The sequence below is a fragment of the Ursus maritimus genome, unplaced genomic scaffold (assembly GCF_017311325.1).
Source record: "Ursus maritimus isolate PB19 unplaced genomic scaffold, ASM1731132v1 scaffold_16, whole genome shotgun sequence".
Classification (NCBI taxonomy): domain Eukaryota; kingdom Metazoa; phylum Chordata; class Mammalia; order Carnivora; family Ursidae; genus Ursus; species Ursus maritimus.
Genome location: NW_024424008.1, coordinates 35,531,237 through 35,548,604, shown reverse-complemented (window position 1 = coordinate 35,548,604; position 17,368 = coordinate 35,531,237). Strand labels below are relative to the sequence as shown.

Sequence of the window (17,368 nt, the reverse complement as noted above, 5' to 3'; positions counted from 1 at the left end):
GTGCTCTCCCTCTCTGTCTCTCTCAAATAAGCAAATGAATCTTAAAAAATTAAATAAAATCACCCTTGAAAGTCCAGAGATGCACAAATATCATGAAAAGAATTACACACATGCAATCCCTGTCCGTAACTGCATATGAAGGAAGCAAATAAGTTAGTTGTCCAAACTGAACTTCCTGGTGCAAACTTCTGGGCTTGTGGGGTTGAAACTGGGACAGGTCTCAGACTTGGGGGTTTGGCAGAGAGGAGCCTCAACCTGCACTGTGGCTTTCGCCTCTCCTGTTGTGGAAATGAAAACGGTGTGTTTCCACCCATCAAGAATTTAACCTTATTCCTTAACAACATCCTCTCTGAGCCTTTTCTCCACCCCTTCAAAGCACAGGGTAGGGGATAGAAACACAGCTTTTCTTAAAAAAAAAAAAAAAGGTATTTTATTTATTTGTTTGTTTATTTGAGAGAGAGAGAGAGAGAGAGGCAGACAGAGAGAGCAAGAGCAGGAGGAGGAGGGAGGGAGGAGAGGCGAGGGGCAAAGGCAGAGGGAGAAGCAGACTCCCCACGGAGCAGGGAGCCCACTGCGGCCTGACCAAGACCATGACCTGAGTGGAAGGCAGACGCTTAACCAACTGAGTCACTGAGGAGCCCCAGAAACACGGCTTTTCTGATTAAAAAAGTCCTCTGAGAGGTGGAGGTAGGAAAGGCCATCCCTTCAGAGCCACACTGTTCACTGTTCACAGCCACATTTCTGGGGGCACTTAGTAAGTGCCCAGGGCGCCGTCCAAAGCTATACACACACTCGCTCTGTCCCTGCCATGTAGATATTACTATTCCTATTTTACCCATGAGCCCAAGGCCACACACTCAAGCCAAGGTTTGATTCCCTCAACAAACACAATTTATTGAGCCACAATTCTGGGTGGCTCTCAAGGCCAGGCTGCCTGGGATCTGCTGCCCAACACAGCCCGGGATATGGGAACAGGTGGGTCTCAGAAGACTGGACAGAGCACAGAGCAGGTGGACATCAAGGTCCTGTCCCGGCCCCTAAAGCAGGAGGGAATGGAGGCACCCATCCCCTCCACTGATTTGGCCAGGACCAATTCTGGGTGCAGGTGCTTCGACAGTCCCATTTTCCAGAGAGGTAAGCGGGGGTCCGGACACACTGAACGATTTTCCTGAAGGCTTGCCCTCCTGAACTCTGGAGACAAGGAGTGCAGGGAGGGGTTGATGTACGTGACACCACTGAACACCAGCTCTGCCTTGCCCGGCACTGCGCAGGGGACTTCACACACATTGCCTTAGCTAGTGTCCCACCAACACGAAGAAAAGGATGCTATTATCTTACAGCCGGCAAAAATCCAAGTTGAGAGAAGTTAGGGGGCTCAACCTTGCTCATGCAGCCGGTGCAGGCAAAGCAGCGATGGACACAGTGCTGCTGACTGTCCTCTCCTCTCCTCTCCTTCTCCCATGGTTTCCCGGAGAGTTGACCAAGGGACCTAAGAAAAGGGAACCCAAACAGTGCAAACTCAGAGAAAAGCACCCTTTTCCCTCCCTTTGCCTCACCAGGTATTATTTGATGCTGACAATATGAGACCCAGGAAGGCAAAATGTGCACGCGTGCACATACACACTCACACACTAACACACTCACACCCTTCAGGAAGAACTCAGAACAAGCTAGAAACCAAGAGATCCTGGGTGAGCGAGATGAAAGAGGAGGGATCCAGGAAAGGGCAGGGATGTTTCATGGGCTCAAATTGAGTAAGATTACAGATAAACCCAATTTTCTAGGACTTGTTTCTCTCTCTGCTTCTCTCCCTTTGTTAACTGTCTCGGACAGAGCAGAAGAGAAAGTCCGGAGGTGGACGCAGGGGTAATTGTAAAAGATCCCCCCAAAGACCGGGTGAAGGAAGCAGCTGAAGTGAGCAGAATGTTCTCCTCCTGGTGCTGACCTTGGAGTTGCCAGGCTCTCCTCTATTAAGAAAAGGCAGTGGTTTTTATCCGTGTGCCTCTCAACACGCAGCCTAAGAACAGCTGTCTCGGAATCACCTGGATGGGTCTGATAAAAATGCAGGCTCCTGGGTTCCATCCTCAGCCTACCCATCAAAGTAAATCAGGTGTGCTCAAAAGTCTCCATCTTTAACAAGCGCCCTGCTGCTTTGGTGGCACTCTGCTGCCCACCAAAGCTGGAGAAACACTATTTTACCTCCAGCTCCGCACAAAGTGGACGCGGGACTTAGGTCCCCAAAAGGGGCTCCGAAACCCTAGGACTGATTCACAGTGATTCTCCTTCCTTTGTCCACGCACACCCCCATTTTTCCCCTCCTCGCAGGGCATCCCAGAAGCACTGAGCGCTGTGCAGGAAGGGGCCACCCCTTTGTGAAGTGGCCAGGTGAATGCGTTCCCCAGGTCTCTGCCTGCAGTCGGGGAATAAGGCAACTTCTTCCCTGTACGGTGCACATAGGGGACACAGCTGAGAAATCCGAAGCTTGGGGTTCAATGGGAGGAGGAGGCACCATCTAGGGACCCGCAGCTGGCAACGCTGGGTCAACAGCATCACCTGCTGGCCACAGAATGCCACATCCTCCTCCCTCTTGGTCCAGGCCATGTGGGGGCTCCTCTCCCCAGATCCCAAGTGAGGCTGAGTCCAGAGAAAGCAGTTTAGCACACTGACCCAGAGACACTTCTCTCCAGAGGACAGAGTCCAGCCCATCCCCAAGGGCACATGTCCTGGGAGTCCGCAGAGCTGGGACTTGGCTCTTCTAGGCTGACTTCGCCTTCCTTGAAGAGACGCAGCCCCTGCCCTGCTTCCGTGTAGATCTCCAACACACACCCTCGCACACTGGCTCCCACACACACTACAAACAGTTTTATTTTTACCTATGTCTGTAGTCCCCCAGCACCTTTAGATGCACCCAGAATCTTTCACCTTCCAGCATCGGCTGCTACAGGCCAGGGACTGAATCTTCCTTTACAGAGTGACCAGATCACTACCTCCCACTGCCAAGTCCATCACCGTCAGAAAGGGCTTGCGCCCAGTCAGATGCCTCTTCCTGGAGATGACCTCCATCACGGCCACCACGTTTGAACACTTGATAGGTTCCCAAGCACCAGGCATGTGCTGCATACCTCACAGGGGCAGTCTCACTTGATCTTCCCAAAGACTCAAGGAAACTGAGTCACAGAGAGGTTAAGCCATTTGCTCAAGGGCACACCGCCACTGAATAGTAGAGCCAGGATTCCAGTGCAAGCAGTCTAGCACTTGGTGTCAGCAGTCATGCTCCACTGCCTCCCAGAAAAAGCACACACACGTGCACACCGGTCAGTAAATGCATCATCTTTGCCAGAAGTACAGAAGTACGCCGCGTGTAGTTTCTCACCGGGCCTTCCACGCACCCCACTGATGAGGTAAGACCTGCTCTGGCTGTTGGTCTCCGTGTAATGGCCTCTCACAGACCAGACCCCTTCTCAGCGACCCATTCCTTCATCTGCAAGACTTCCAGGCCCACCCACAAAAAGATGTCTTATGGAGGCACCATAAATGGGCTCCGGAAGTGTGGAGGAGGCCCCAGAACCAAGGTGCACACTGAGAAAATGGTTAACATAAATCTTGGTGGCCCAGACTGGGCACCTGAGACCCTGCAGCTGGTGTTCCTTCCATCAGGATTTACTGAGTACCTGTATCAGGCACTCTGCGGGGACACGGGAGGCGCACCCTGCCCTCTGCAGGTGCAGACTCGAAAGGAGCCAGTCAGTAAAGAAAGAAATTGCTTAGGAACCACAATGGGTTATGCCAAGAGAGCTGTTCAGAAGGTTGTTGGTTTGGACCCTCTCCACTAACCAGCTGCTGCTTTGCTATCTTCCCCTCAAAGTCTCGCCATGGCCTTCCTCGCCCCAACTACGCACACTTCGCCGGGGACTTCTGACTGCAGGCCTTGGTCTCCACCCTCCTTGAGAGAACCTGAGTGCACCCCTTCCTGCTGTGCTGCCTAAGTCCCCAGGTCCCACCACCGGGAAGGGGAGGTGGGCTAGGGAGAGGAGCTAAGCAGGAGTGAGGGGAGCTGGGACAGGGGAGGGGCAGGGGGGAAAGGTCAAGGCAGGAAGAGGGGTTGGGGAGAGTGAGCAGGGAGGAGGAAGGCCTGGTGAAGGGGGATGAGGCAGGAGGAAGGGGGAGGCAGAAGGAACGCGGAGGTCGGGAGGGGGGGCAAGGCAGAGAGGAAGAGGGGATAAGGGGAGGAGGGAGAGCATAGGGTAGCGGGGGCGAGTGGGGGGAAGGGAGCGAGGTAGAGTGTAGGGGGAATGAGGCAGTGAGGAAGAGAGGAAGGCCGAGGAAGAGTTGAGCGGGAGAAGTGGCGGGGAGCGAGGCAGGGGGGAGGGAGAGACTGGCGGCGGGGGTCACGGCGGGAGTCTGGGGGCGGGGGAGACTGGAAGGCCGGCGGAGGCGCCGGGAGCGGGAGGCGGGGGCAGGGGCGAAGCTGGAGGGAGGCCCGGCAGCGCCCCCTGCCGCCCGGCCCGCCCCGCTGGCTCAGTTCCGCCTCGCTGGGAGCAAAGTTTCCCAAGCTCGCCCGGAGCAGCTGCTGCTCTCCCCTGCCTTTGTTTTCCCCTCTCAGGATGGAAAATGAATTTCGAGCATCGCTGCCGAGCCTGCCAAGTAATTGGAAAGCATGTCGAACACTGCGTCTGGCGGCTCCGCGGAGGTCCCCGGGTCGGCCCCCGCCCTCGCAGGACGCGCGGGGTGGCGGGCGGGGTGGGGGGCAGGACAGGGGCACGCGTGGCCGAGCACCGGGGGAGGGGAGGTACACAGAAGCAGAGCCGGTCCCCGAGCTGCGGGAGCTACATTTAGCATCCCCGGGTAAGTCACCCAGAAGTCAGCTCAGGCAGCAGCTTTGTCCTCCAGACTGTGCCCCCCCGCCCCGCGCTCCACACCTGCAGCCACACCCTGGTCTTACGTGTCAAGAGTCTCAGGAAGGTGCCTGCGGGAGCTGGAGCCCGGGTTCCTCTGCTAAAAGGAAAACCACAGGCGTCACGTAGAGTCTCCAAACCCAGGCTAACTGCAGTTGGAACTTCTCCAGAAATGGTGTCTTAGCCAGTCCGTCAGGAAGTTTCCTATCAGTGCCATTGAGGTAATCTGCCACCTGGACCTTCTCCAGCCCCCACAGCCCCAAAGGAAGCCGAGGCAATCTGCATGATAGAACCCCTGCTCTCCCTTTCGAGGAGCAATCCTTTTCTTTTGCTTATAACTTCCTTGCCCCACCCCCCTTTCCAATAAAAACCTTCCATTTTGTACAACTCCTCGGAAGCTCCACTCTATTAACTAGATGGTAGGCTGCCCAGTGGTTTAATGAAGACAATTAGATCTTCTAATTGACTAGGTTGGATTGTTTTTTAACACCTCCCTGCTGTCTCCAGTCCTCCTCCCCAAACCCTCCCGCTGTCTGCTCCTGGGTAGCCCACCTGCCAGTCATCCTCCCGGGCCTTGCCCTCTGTCCAGCGCCCTTGGATCTCCCAGACAGGCCCACCCCATTTCGTGTACTGGTTTGACTGGGTGCCTTCCATTTTCCTCTGGGGATGGACCAGAGCCCCATCCCACCTCTCAGTGGACACCATAGGGCAATGGCTGGGTCTTCATCCAGCAGTCCCTACCTTTGGTGCTGTTCATTACATCGCGTGGATCCTGAGTCCCCTCCATGCACTTCCCTCTGCAGTGACAGACTCAGGAGGCCCTGGCTCCAACTCCTGGCGTCCCAAGGCTCTGCTTTGCAAAGCCCAATCGGTCTTCTCTGAGACAGATTTGGCTGAGTCTGTGTCACTGTCTCTGTCTAGAATCAGCAAGTTCCCCATTAGGACTTGACACACAGTAGGATGATGAGAACTGGCCAATGTCCCCCCACCACCGCCACCAGCAAGAGGTCCCAGGTGAGACTTCTACAAGCATCAGCCCCCCACCCACCTACCCACCCCCATCTCCCATGCCCTCCCCTCACAGAAAGATCCATGACCCCCAAAGCCTTTATTAGCTCTTTCAACTCCATTTAACTACACAAATGGCTTGGTCACAGCTGACTGATCACAAATTTGCCAGTGATTTTCCTTTAATTTACCATGGCTCAGTCCCCCTGTAATACAGGTAGAGGAGGCATATTTGTTCCCAAACTGTCCTCCTGGAGTTAATCATGCACAGAACAAAACTCCATTTGAGCCACTTAATGATTTCATTTCCACCCTAGGTTTGAAGGAGCTGCGGCTATAATGCTAATGGAGGTCCCTCTCTCCCCAAACTCCAAATGTTTGTGCGTGAGAGAACGAAGGAACGGTGGGGGCCTGTGAGCTCCTTAACCATTACCTCCCAAGTCAGAGCCCAGCACTGTTGGGCTCCTTTTCTTTCTGAATGCGGTGGGCTCTCCCTCTTTCCCAAGTGCCTGGAACGCTCTGCACATTTCCTCTCTCCTAAGAAGCCTTGCCTAGCCAGCCTTGCAGGTTTGTCTCGGCTTCCCCCTGGGGTCCTGCCGCCAGGTTTCCTGGGCTTACTTGGCACTCACCTGTAGGATCCCCACCTGTGCACTTCTCAACCTCCTGGCCCGCTCTTCTCCCCACCACATCCCGCATTCCCAAACTTCAGGCCCAGACCCAATCTCCTGAACATTCTGCATGCCTTCGTATGTGGGCGTTCTCTTTGCCTAGAAGACCCCTCCTTTGCTACCACAGCCTCTGCTTAAATGTCACCTCTGCTGGGAAGCCAGCACCTTTCCTCTCAAGCAGAGAAAATCGTTCCCTCTTCTGCTTCACCATGTATAGACTCTTTTGGTTTATTTACACACAACATTGAAAATTTGTTTGCATGTCAGCCCTTCCACCACCCTGAGCTCCCAGAGGATATGGCAGAATATTCGTCTGGGTATCCCCATACTCTAGTACGGGGCTGGCTGTAAACACTCAATAATTTTTATTTGAATGAATAGCCCCTCTATAGTTCATGTATGTGGATGCGAACTGTATCCATCATTAAACTAAGATACTCCAAGGCCTTCCATCTGTTTAGGTTTCCCAAATGGTGCCAAAATCTAAATCCAGCCCTGCACACACCATCTGACTCAAACTGGTTCGCCTGCAGAAAATGATTTTGTATGGAAATGGCGCCATCTGGTGGTTTATGGCAAAACAGCCTCTCAGTTGGATTGTGAAGAGGGCTTTTGGCTGAATTGTGATAGAGCCCCTGCAGCTCTGGCAAGGTGCATGCCACTCCTTGCCCTCCCAAGACCTTGAGTAAGGGATTGAGAAGCCAAGATCCCCTCCAGGACTGCTGAGGAAAGCCTGCTTACTTCTCTACCTCTATTTTCCTGCAGTTGTCCCCCCAAAAAGGACAGGCTCTTCCTTGCCACCAGGCGCCACTTTTCCACCAAGAGTCCCACCTGCCAGCCCAGTCCTGTCTGTCCATCCACCTGCTTGACATCACCACTGTGATATCCTACAGGGACCTAATCATTACCCAAACTGAAATCATCTCCCCCAACTGAGACCTCCCTATCTGAGCAAATGGCAGCTTACAGCCAGCTGCGCCAAGACCTTTCTTCTCCCCCATTCTCCAGCTGCCACACATCACCAAGTCCCATTTATCCTGTCTCAATGCCATCAGTTTCTCTGTGTCCCCTCACCTTCCCAGGGGACGCCTCCTGGGCTCCCTGCTTCCACCCTGTACCACAGTCCACTTCCACATGTGTGATCCCCTGTTGCCCCCAACATTCCTGCACTTCCCATCTCTGCTAGGACAAGGCCCCCAGCCCACATGGCCTGGCCCTGGCTCCCCTCAACAGCATTTTCTGTAGCCCTTCTTCCTCCTGCTCCTATCCAGCTAGAGTGGCCTTTTTTGCATCATGCTCCTTTCCTCATCCCAGAACCCTCTCACTTGCCTCTGCTCAGGGCTGTGCCCCTGTCCTCTGGCTGGTTAACTCCTACCCTCATCCCTCAGTCTCAGAAGGCTCCCAATGTCCTGAATTTCGCCTCCAGGAGCCCCACCAGGTTCTCACAGTGAAGATCAGAGAACCCCTCCCTCCTACCCACTTCAGCAAGGGGAGAGGAAGAGAGCCATTTTGAAATATGTCCCAGAGCATTCTGTTCTCCTTAACAAAAGCCTACCCTCAAGACAGACTGTTTTTCCAGAGCCCAACTAACCTGAGGGAAGAAAAACATCCAACTCTGGCCCCCTCTGGCCTTCTTGTCTCTCCTGAGGTGGGGGTGGGGGGGAAAGGCATGAAGGCTCACTAAGAGACTGAGGCCTGAGCAGAGGACCATGGGACCCTCCGCTCTCCCCTCAGGTCCCACCGCCACATCAGCAGGCCCCTTTGTAACCACAGGGATTTCAGCTGAAAGAATGAAAAGTCTCAGACTCTATTAAGAAGGAACCTCTAGGGAAACCTAAAGACAACAAGGGAGACAAAAACAGAAGCACGATGGGGCGCCTGGGTGGCACAGCGGTTAAACGTCTGCCTTCGGCTCAGGGCGTGATCCCCCCCCCCTGCTTGTGTTCCCTCTCTCACTGGCTGTCTCTATCTCTGTCGAATAAATAAATAAAATCTTTAAAAAAAAAAAAAAACAGAAGCACGATAAGAAATGTTAATCTCTGAAACTACAGCTGCTGGGGAGAGTAAACACAGCCTAACTCCTAACCCGATACATATGAGACCTCACACTCTCTGCCTCCACTCCTTTACCCCCTGCAGCATATCTGGCTTTCAACAAAACACGACACTGTATGACACAAGGTAAAAAATACTATCTGGAGAGACAAGGCAAGCATCGGTACCAGACTCGGATAAGGCGAGATATTGGAATTGTCAGATTGGGGATTTAAAACTGTGATAAATATGCTAGGGGATCTAATAGAAATAGTGGACCATACCCAAGAACAGATAGGCAATGCAGGCAGAGAGAATGGAAACCCTACGAAAAAATCGACTGCAGATGTGAGGAATAATAAGCCCTGTAATAGAAATGAAGAATGCCTTTGATGGGCTCATCTGTAGACTAGACCCAACCTGGGAAGGAATCGGTGGGTTTGAAGAAATGTCAATAGAAATTTCCCTGACTGAAAAGCCAAGAAAAAAAAAAAGAATGGAAAAAAGAGGTGGAACAGAGTATCTTAAAACTGGGGCGATTACAAATATGTAACCTATGCCTAACGAGAATACCAGGAGGAGAAAAATGAAGGGAACAGAAAACATCTTCTAAGTAACAGTAGTTGAGAATTCTGCAATGGTGGACCCCATAAAACAGATCCAGGAAGCTCCGAAAACCAAGCAGGGTGAACTCAAAACTCTGCACCAAGGCACAGCATATGCAAACTGAAGAAAATCAGACACAGAAAAAATCTTGAAAGCCAGAGGAGGGAAAAGTCCTTACCTAAGGAGGAGCAAGGATAAAAATTACATGACTTCCCTTCCGAAACCATGCAAGCCAGAAGAGAGTGGAGCGCGTATTTAAAGTGTCAAAGAAAAAAAAAAACCTAGAATTTTATGTCCTTCAAAATTGTCCTTCGAGAGTGAGTAGAAGGACTTTCTCAAACAAAAATCAAAGGAAATGGTCTCCAGTAGACCTGCCTTGAAAGAAATGTTAGAAGTTCCTCTGAGAAGGAAAAGAATATAGGTCAGAAACTTGGATCTACAGGGACACCTGGGTGGCTCAGTCAGTTAAGTGTCTGCATTCGGCTCAGGTCATGATCCCAGGATCCTGGGATCAAGCCGCACATCAGGCTCCTTGCTCAGTGGGGAGTCTGCCTCTCCCTCTACCTGCTGCTCCCCCTGCTTGTGCACTCTCTCTCTCTGACAAATAAATAAAGTCTTTTAAAGAAAGAAAGAAAGAAAGAAAGAAAGAAAGAAAGAAAGAAAGAAAGAAAGAAAGGAAGGAAGAAACTTGGATCTGCATAAAGACAGGAAGAAAGCTAGAGAAGAAATAAATAAAGATAAAATAAATACTTGAGTGAAACAAACAAACCACACCTCCCCACACCCTGGCCCAGCCTGGCAACCTTTCTATTGTTCCAGGAGTACCTAGCATGACCTGCTGACACAGCTCTGTGCTGGCCTGCTGTCTCTCTCTCCAAAGAGCTGGATGTCCCCAGTCTGTGTCCCCAGAGCCAAGTCCACGAGGTGCTCAGAGCCTAATGAATGAATGAATAGCAAGCACTCACACCAGAGGCCAGGACAGTGATTAAATAGCTCGTCTCTTTATTAGCAGTTCAGCGGGAAGATTCCAGTGCTGCCACTGTCACAAGGAAGGGCTCACCCACCGGATTCTCTCTGCCCAGGTGTGGTCGCTTCTCCGATCAAGGGGTGATAGATGTTCTTCTAACACAGGCTGTTCCTTGACCCTGAAGGACACGAACCTGGGAAGCAGAGGAATGCCCAGGGGGCACATCACAGAAATGCAGAGGATGGCTAAAGGGCTTGATGATCATGCCTCCGAAGCCCACCGTCCCAGCATTCTTAGAACTGCGTGTAGAGCACGAAAACCCACGGAGGGAAAGGATGGTGGTGCCTCAGACAGACCTGGCTCTGCTTCTTCAAACTTCAGAAGACACTGCAAGCACCCCAGATTCCTCATGTCTTTAACATTAGTAAACAGTTGACATGGTACATCCTGCTGTTTACTAAGTGCTGATAGCCATTTTCCTCAAGGTGATGTTCTGAAGTCTAAGGAAATTGAGGCATGGAAGCATAAGTCAACTTGCCCAAGATGGAGCTGGACTGAAGGACACTCTCCACTTGTAAGGCTTGGCTTAACCTCTGCCGTCTGTATAATGGGCATGAATAATGCCCTCTCCTTAAGGTTCTCCTGGATCAGATGAGAAATCTTGACAACGCCTTATGCCAAAGCTGGCATACAGTAAGTGTCCCATAAATGCCAGCACTCTATCTCCATGGCCTTCCTTTGAGCATGTTGGGGGTCAGCTGTGTCTAAAACACTCCTTCAGCCCCCTGTGACAGCCAGTTCAGTCTTCACACCTGGCAAGGGTGCAGTAACCTTTTCCTGAATGAATGGCTTCTGTGGCCTCTCTAGGGCATTCTCTGTCAATGGCCTTCTACCTCCCAGAGCCATGTAAATGGCCACTCTTATGACCACTGGTACCCAGCGCAGGCCAAGAAGTCACAGGACCCAAAGTCAAGGCCCTAACTGGTGGCAGGGCCAAAACCTATGTGCCCTCACTCCTGACCCCAGTGCTCTGTGATCTTGTGGTTCAAAGTGGGGTCAGTAGACCTACAGCAGCAATGCCTGGGAGTATTAGAAATGCAGAATAACGGGCCCCCCACAACCTACTAACACCGCAGCCCCAGGTGGTCCCTAGCCTGTGCATGATTGAGAAGCACTCACGGTGACACTACAGCTAAAGGAGTCAGAGAGGCCAATCTGAACTTGACTTGGAGTCCTTCCAGAAATTTAAGAGAGGCACTGCAGGAGCCTAAGGCAGCTGCCCTATCCCCCACTCTCACTAGCCCCAGGTGCAGGTCCCCTCACCAAAGGAAAGGCCAAACTTTATTCTCAAGCTCCCACCCCAGTGCACTGTCTCATGCCCGGGAGAGCCATCTCCTCTGCCCAGCTCCTCACCTGTTGGCCCTCTCACCTGTAGCTCTCAGCAGTCTGCATAGGAATTTCTGTCGTGAATCTGCTGAGATGATTCATCCGTAAGGTTGCATATGCTGCAGGGACAGAGAAGAGGAGCGAGGCAGATGGGAGGTTGCCAGAGGGCAAAGCCTGTCCAGAGCACATACCCAGACCACGGTATGGAGCTGGGGTGGCCGGTCAGCCATTGCCCCATTCGGGTCCTGGAGCAGAATCCTACGAAGAGGCACTCAGCACAGAAGGGCTCCAGACATGGTCAGGGAGCCTGCAGAGAAGAGGCCAGAAACATCCCCGCCCACTACCACCTGACCCTACTAGGTGTACAAATCAGATCATCTCAAACAGCTTACCTTCGTCTCACCTGCTCAATTCGCTCTCGCGTAATGTCATTCATCGCCTCACTTGGCACTTGGAAGATACGGGTATGGCTGCAAAACACCATTCAAACATTGAGATTCTTGAGTTTTTCTTTCACTAGGCATAGTGAATGGATTGGAATCACATAAACAATAGTTCTGACCCTGTTGCCATGAAATTTTGAGCTGGTCCTTCACTCCTCTTGCATGAGGCACACAAAGGTTTTTGTTTTGTTTTGTTTGTTTTGTTTTTTACCAACAAGTACCCCTGAGCCACCCAATAATCCTGGCAGGTAGCAAATGGTCCTAAGGAGAGTTGAGGAAACAGAGAGGTTAAGTGCCTTTACTAGAGTTGCACAGCAGGTGAGTGGTCTTGTGAAGCATGGAATTCACCCCTTCTGAACGCCTCTCCAACTTCCTTATCTGCTCGTTATGACCTACATTATGCCATACTTACTATCGTTTAGAGATAATTCTGCAAAAGTCTCTCACGAAGAAGCTGCAAGCCCCTCATCACTGCTGTTCTATTTCACCATGCCGACTTGCCTTTGTCTCTGAGGTCCAATTCATATCCTTCCCCACTCCATCCCTCTCTCCCCCCACAAAACCTCCATTCCAGCAAAACCAGTCAGTCCACTGAATCCCCCATTTTTGCCTCTATTGTTCTAGGTGCTCTGGAGCTTTCAATGGGAAGCATTGATACGGCCTCAAAGACTGGAAGCCTGGAGTTGATACATGTGCTCATTCATCAGTCACACAAGGTGGAGCTGGGTCAGTGCCCAAAGAGAGGAGTAGGAAAGGATAAAAGGATTCCAGAAAAGGGAGAGATTACTCCCAGCCAAGGCAGAAGGGGGTAAGCCTCAAAGAAAGGGCCACAGCCCTGGGCACTAGAAGTCAGATGGAATTGGCCAAGTTGCCAAGGTTCTTGTGACCTGTGGAAGCCCCCTCCTCCCCACTCCTGTTTATTCTGTCCCTGCCCAGCCCATAGGTCAGTCCAAGCAAATTTCTTGCTAGAATCCTTTCCAGGGTCCCCCAGGCAGCAATGCAAGAGCTTGGGTCCCCCATGCTATGCTCTTATAGATATTCCTCATGGCTTTTCTGACATTTTCTCTAATATTCACACACCTTATTCATCTAGTTCACTGTTACCCCTTTGAAACTGGGGACTCCATCTTATTTTCTCTCTTTAGAGGGCCTAGCAAACATCTACCAAATAACTGAGTATCCATCGATGATTAATGAAGGGGTATGTATTCCCTGACTACATATCTACTGAAACTAATAAAAGAATGCCAAAGCCAGTGGATGGGAGAGGGGGTCAGGCACAATTTATGGGTTTAAAAAGTCCACAGAGGGGCGCCTGGGTGGCTCAGTCGTTAAGCGTCTGCCTTCGGCTCAGGGTGTGATCCCAGAGTCCTGGGATCGAGCCCCACATCAGGCTCCTCTGCTGGGAGGCTGCTTCTTCCTCTCCCACTCCCCCTGCTTGTGTTCCCTGTCTCGCTGGCTATCTCTCTCTGTCAAATAAATAAATAAAATCTTAAAAAAAAAAAAAAGTCCACAGAAAGTCCAGAGTGGAAAAATTATATATGGATAATTGTGATTCGAATAGCTTGTCTCCAAAGTTTTAACCTAAGTATGCCATACAGCTAAGGTCTAAAAAATTTCTGAAGATGATATTCATATTATCCAGACCAAGGAACTGCCACATATAGAGTCCCATCCAGTGAGGCCATGTCAGGCAGGGACAGGCTCCCATGTGTAAGGCTGTGGCTGGATTGCAGTCCCCAACATTTATGATTGTAGAATGGGGTTCCCATCCAAAAAGTCTTCCCTGGAATGTCTCAAATTCCACCATTTCCTTCCTGGGCATTTGAATCCTGTTTTAAAATGTTAATGGCACCGTAAGGAGTAAACACAAGAAAACTGGATATCCCAAAGCAAAAATACATTTCTCGAGAAGTGCATCCTCCTTGATATAAGTGAACAAAGCTAGTGATGGGGGCATGGAAAGGAAAAGAGTACAGAAATGAGAGAGAGAGGTCCTCCACAGTTTCATGGAGGACTAGTTTAATTCCACGATTCTGCTGGGAAAAGAGACCCCGAGTGAACACAGTCCTGAAAAGGAAATAGGGAAGCTTATGCCAGAGGAAATGAGATGGCTTCTAGGCTCAGCTCCCTCCACATTGGGTCTCAGCCCCTTCGGAGCCAGGAAAGGCAGAAGGAGGTGGTCTGTGCTCGGGCAGGCATGGCGGGAGGCTGGCAAAGCCACTGTACTGTGGAGCACAGAATTCTAGCCTCGGGCACTGAGAAGCTTCCTCTCACCTCAGCTGCAGATGAGGGCTCAGGCTTTTGCATTTTAAGAGCTTATTTTCTTTTAGCTCTTTAAAGTGCAGCCACTTCTGAACAAATCAAGTGCAAAAGTAACAGAAGTCTGAAATTTATTCAGAAGCATTGAAGAAATGGTGAGCAAGCCCAGTTTTGCAACCCCTCAAGTCATGTTAAAACTTAGGAATGAGCTGGGCTTTCAAGATAACAAAAATATTCCCTTAAGACCCCAAAGTAAGGCTGAAAAATTTCTCAGCCAAAGAAGCCAACATCTCTGGAGAAGAATAGCTGTTAAGTTTGTGTTGGCCAGGAATCCTGAAGGTGGGGGATTTGTGCCTTCCTCCCACAACTCCGCTTGGGGCAAATGAGATGCTTTACCTCCATCTTATGAACTGGATTCTTGTTCTTTCCTCCAGGACCTCATGACTCTGGTTTGCCAACAAATCAGACTTTGAGAGATGATGCTTCACCTAGGAAATCCAGGTGGCATGCATGTGATTACTGTCCAACGAGGATAGAGTTCATGGGGAGGGTGGAGTCCAGCCTGGACGAGCTCTGCCCACTTGCCCAAGACCCTTTCCAACTGGACTTTACGCCCACCCACCTCCCTCTCTGCCCACTCCGCTAGGATGATTGTCTCAAACTCTCAATTACCACATCTCTGGTGACATGTACATCTTGGCCATGGGTGGGAGGGCAGTTGGTGGACATCTTCTCCTTTATGTCCTGGGAAGCTTCTTCTTCAGTCTGAAAGGTGAGCAATCTCCCCTGAAAGTGTTGCTCTGTATCTGAGCCCAAATCTGTCTCTTCTTCCTTTTCCCTCCTTTCCCTCTGTCACAACACACATTCCACATGTCCTCACGTATACACTCTGTATCTCACAGTTCCTGCAGTAAACATGTCTACCTTTCTGTAGAATTCCATGGGACTCATTAAGTCCTTGGCCCTATCCCAAGGTATTCCTGAGATGCCCTGTAGCTGGGGATGACACGTCTGAAACCCCTCATCCAGTATCCTTAAGAAGCAGGGTGGGGATAGTGGTGATTCCAACACATCTCTGACAAGAACAAAAGCCCCAGCATCTTCTAGGACATTTGGTGAATTAGACACAGCTCTAGGCAGGGTGTTTAGCAATGACCTTGAGTTTCCCAGTTCCAAGGGGAAAGGAGTCCAGATTCTTGCACCCGTGGAGACCAGCTCTCTAGAATTTGGAGTACCCTAAGTCATAGAGGAATATTACTCACTTTTTTCAACCAGTGCTGTACTACAGATACTGCCTCGCTTTCTACAACTTCAACGTCCTGCAACAAATCGGTAAGTTAATGCCCTCAGAATACCTAGAGACCCAGCCCTCCTCCTCCATTCTTATCCAGAGTTATGTATTACAAGATCTCTTGGAACTGCAGTGGAAGGGTCAGAAGGGAGCAGAGAGATAAGAAACAATTCCAGGTAGCTACCCCCAGCTCTACTTACCGAACTGATTTTTGGTGGGAAGGGGAACCCTGCACATTTCCGGGCGAGAATGTACACAATCCATGTTGTAATTATCATCTTTGAACTTATGCCAGGCCTCCTTCTTGGCTCCCTCCTTCCATCGAAGCTGCCTGAGAACTCCTCTGGAACAAGGAGGTCTTTGATGGGAGGTGCCCACCTGATTGGCTGGCCAGTGATGATGTGACAATGGCCTCCTTTAATCTCTGGGGTCAGAGTGGAGATGGAAAAAAAGGTCATGAAGTATCTGCCTTAGTGATGGCCATAGCTCAGAAAAGGAGAGATGGGGGATGGGAAGAAAAAATAAGACACAACCAATATAAGTCTGAGGAAGACACAAGGGGGAAATTAACAAAATTATAGAGATTTGGTTGGGGCAGGAGGGTTATTGCTGGTCACCCAGTTTTAAGCAGTGCTGAAGCAGAAAGACATTTTATGAATCAAGAAAATAAATTTGTAACAAAATGATCCGGGCCCTCTAGAAGTTGATTTCAAACAATGTCACAGGTACTTCTTATTCTCACATATGGGGGAAGAAATAATTTGTCCGCCCCCAAAAAAATCAAAGATGGAGGAAAAAAATTCTCAACAAGGACATTTCTTTTTTCTACTTTGTTTACACCAGTGATTCAAATCATAAAAAAATTATCCAAGCAATTAGAGGAATAGAGTAAAAATTGCAAGTGCCATTTGTTATTTAAAAATATATTTCCTGATACTTTCCAGCTCTAGGCCATGTTGAGGCAACAGACTAGTCCCCAAATTAAAAAGGTTTACACAGGGTGATGTATGGAAGTGTTGAATGACTAAATTGTACACCAGAAACTAATGTAACACTGCGTGTTAACTAGAATTAAAAATTAAAACGAAAAAATTTCACTTCTCACTCTCAAAAACTCCAATACAAGTTGAGAAGCTCTTTAGTGTAGTTGTGCTCCATGTGGTGACTTAGAGATCCAGGAAGAATTCCATCCTGTGGCTCCAAGGTCTCATGAGGTTACCTCCATGATTGCTGAAGCAAGTAGAGAGAACATATGGAGGAACAAAATCAGCTCTTCTGCTTCAGCCCAAAGGCTTCTTCTTAAAGCTTGTTGGCCAGTACTAGTCATATGACCCCAACCTAACTCCCAGGGGGACTGAAATTGAAAAACAGAAGATGAAATTACTTGTCAACATCTCTGTTTCTGCCACTGTTACCTAAAACTTATGTTTCTGTCTTTATTGATATATTTTTTATATAAAAACATTAATGTGAGTCAAAAGTTAAAACTACATGAAAAGATATACTCAGGGGAGTTCTATCTCTTCTCCTGTCTGTTCAATCTTGTTCTTACTTCAGAAGTAAGATTTTCATAAGTTTTTGAGCTCTACATCCTGGGTTTGTTTGTATATAAATCTATTCTCACTTTTTTATTAATGTTACAAAATGCATACAGGACAGTATACAAATACATGCACAACTCAGAAAAATTAAATAGGTGTGCATAGACACACACATGTTGAACCACTTCTAGTACCCCAACAAGCCCAAGTAATACTCTCCCACAAGGTGACCAACATTTTCACCTCTATCACCAAATATAAGTTTTG

General features: G+C 49.8%; 1 protein-coding gene across 1 annotated transcript; it reads right to left on the bottom strand.

The window, feature by feature from the left end:
• Positions 1 to 1,329: 1,329 nt before the first annotated feature.
• SPATA19 (spermatogenesis associated 19) lies at positions 1,330 to 16,036 on the bottom strand. The gene is made up of 7 exons (XM_008688405.2): positions 15,761 to 16,036; positions 15,532 to 15,588; positions 14,942 to 15,034; positions 14,666 to 14,757; positions 11,957 to 12,034; positions 10,276 to 10,371; positions 1,330 to 1,489 (listed from the first exon to the last, which is right to left on the bottom strand). Exons 1-7 carry the CDS (start codon positions 16,016 to 16,018, stop codon positions 1,330 to 1,332), a joined length of 834 nt encoding a protein of 277 aa, XP_008686627.2. The 5' UTR covers positions 16,019 to 16,036.
• Positions 16,037 to 17,368: the final 1,332 nt, after the last annotated feature.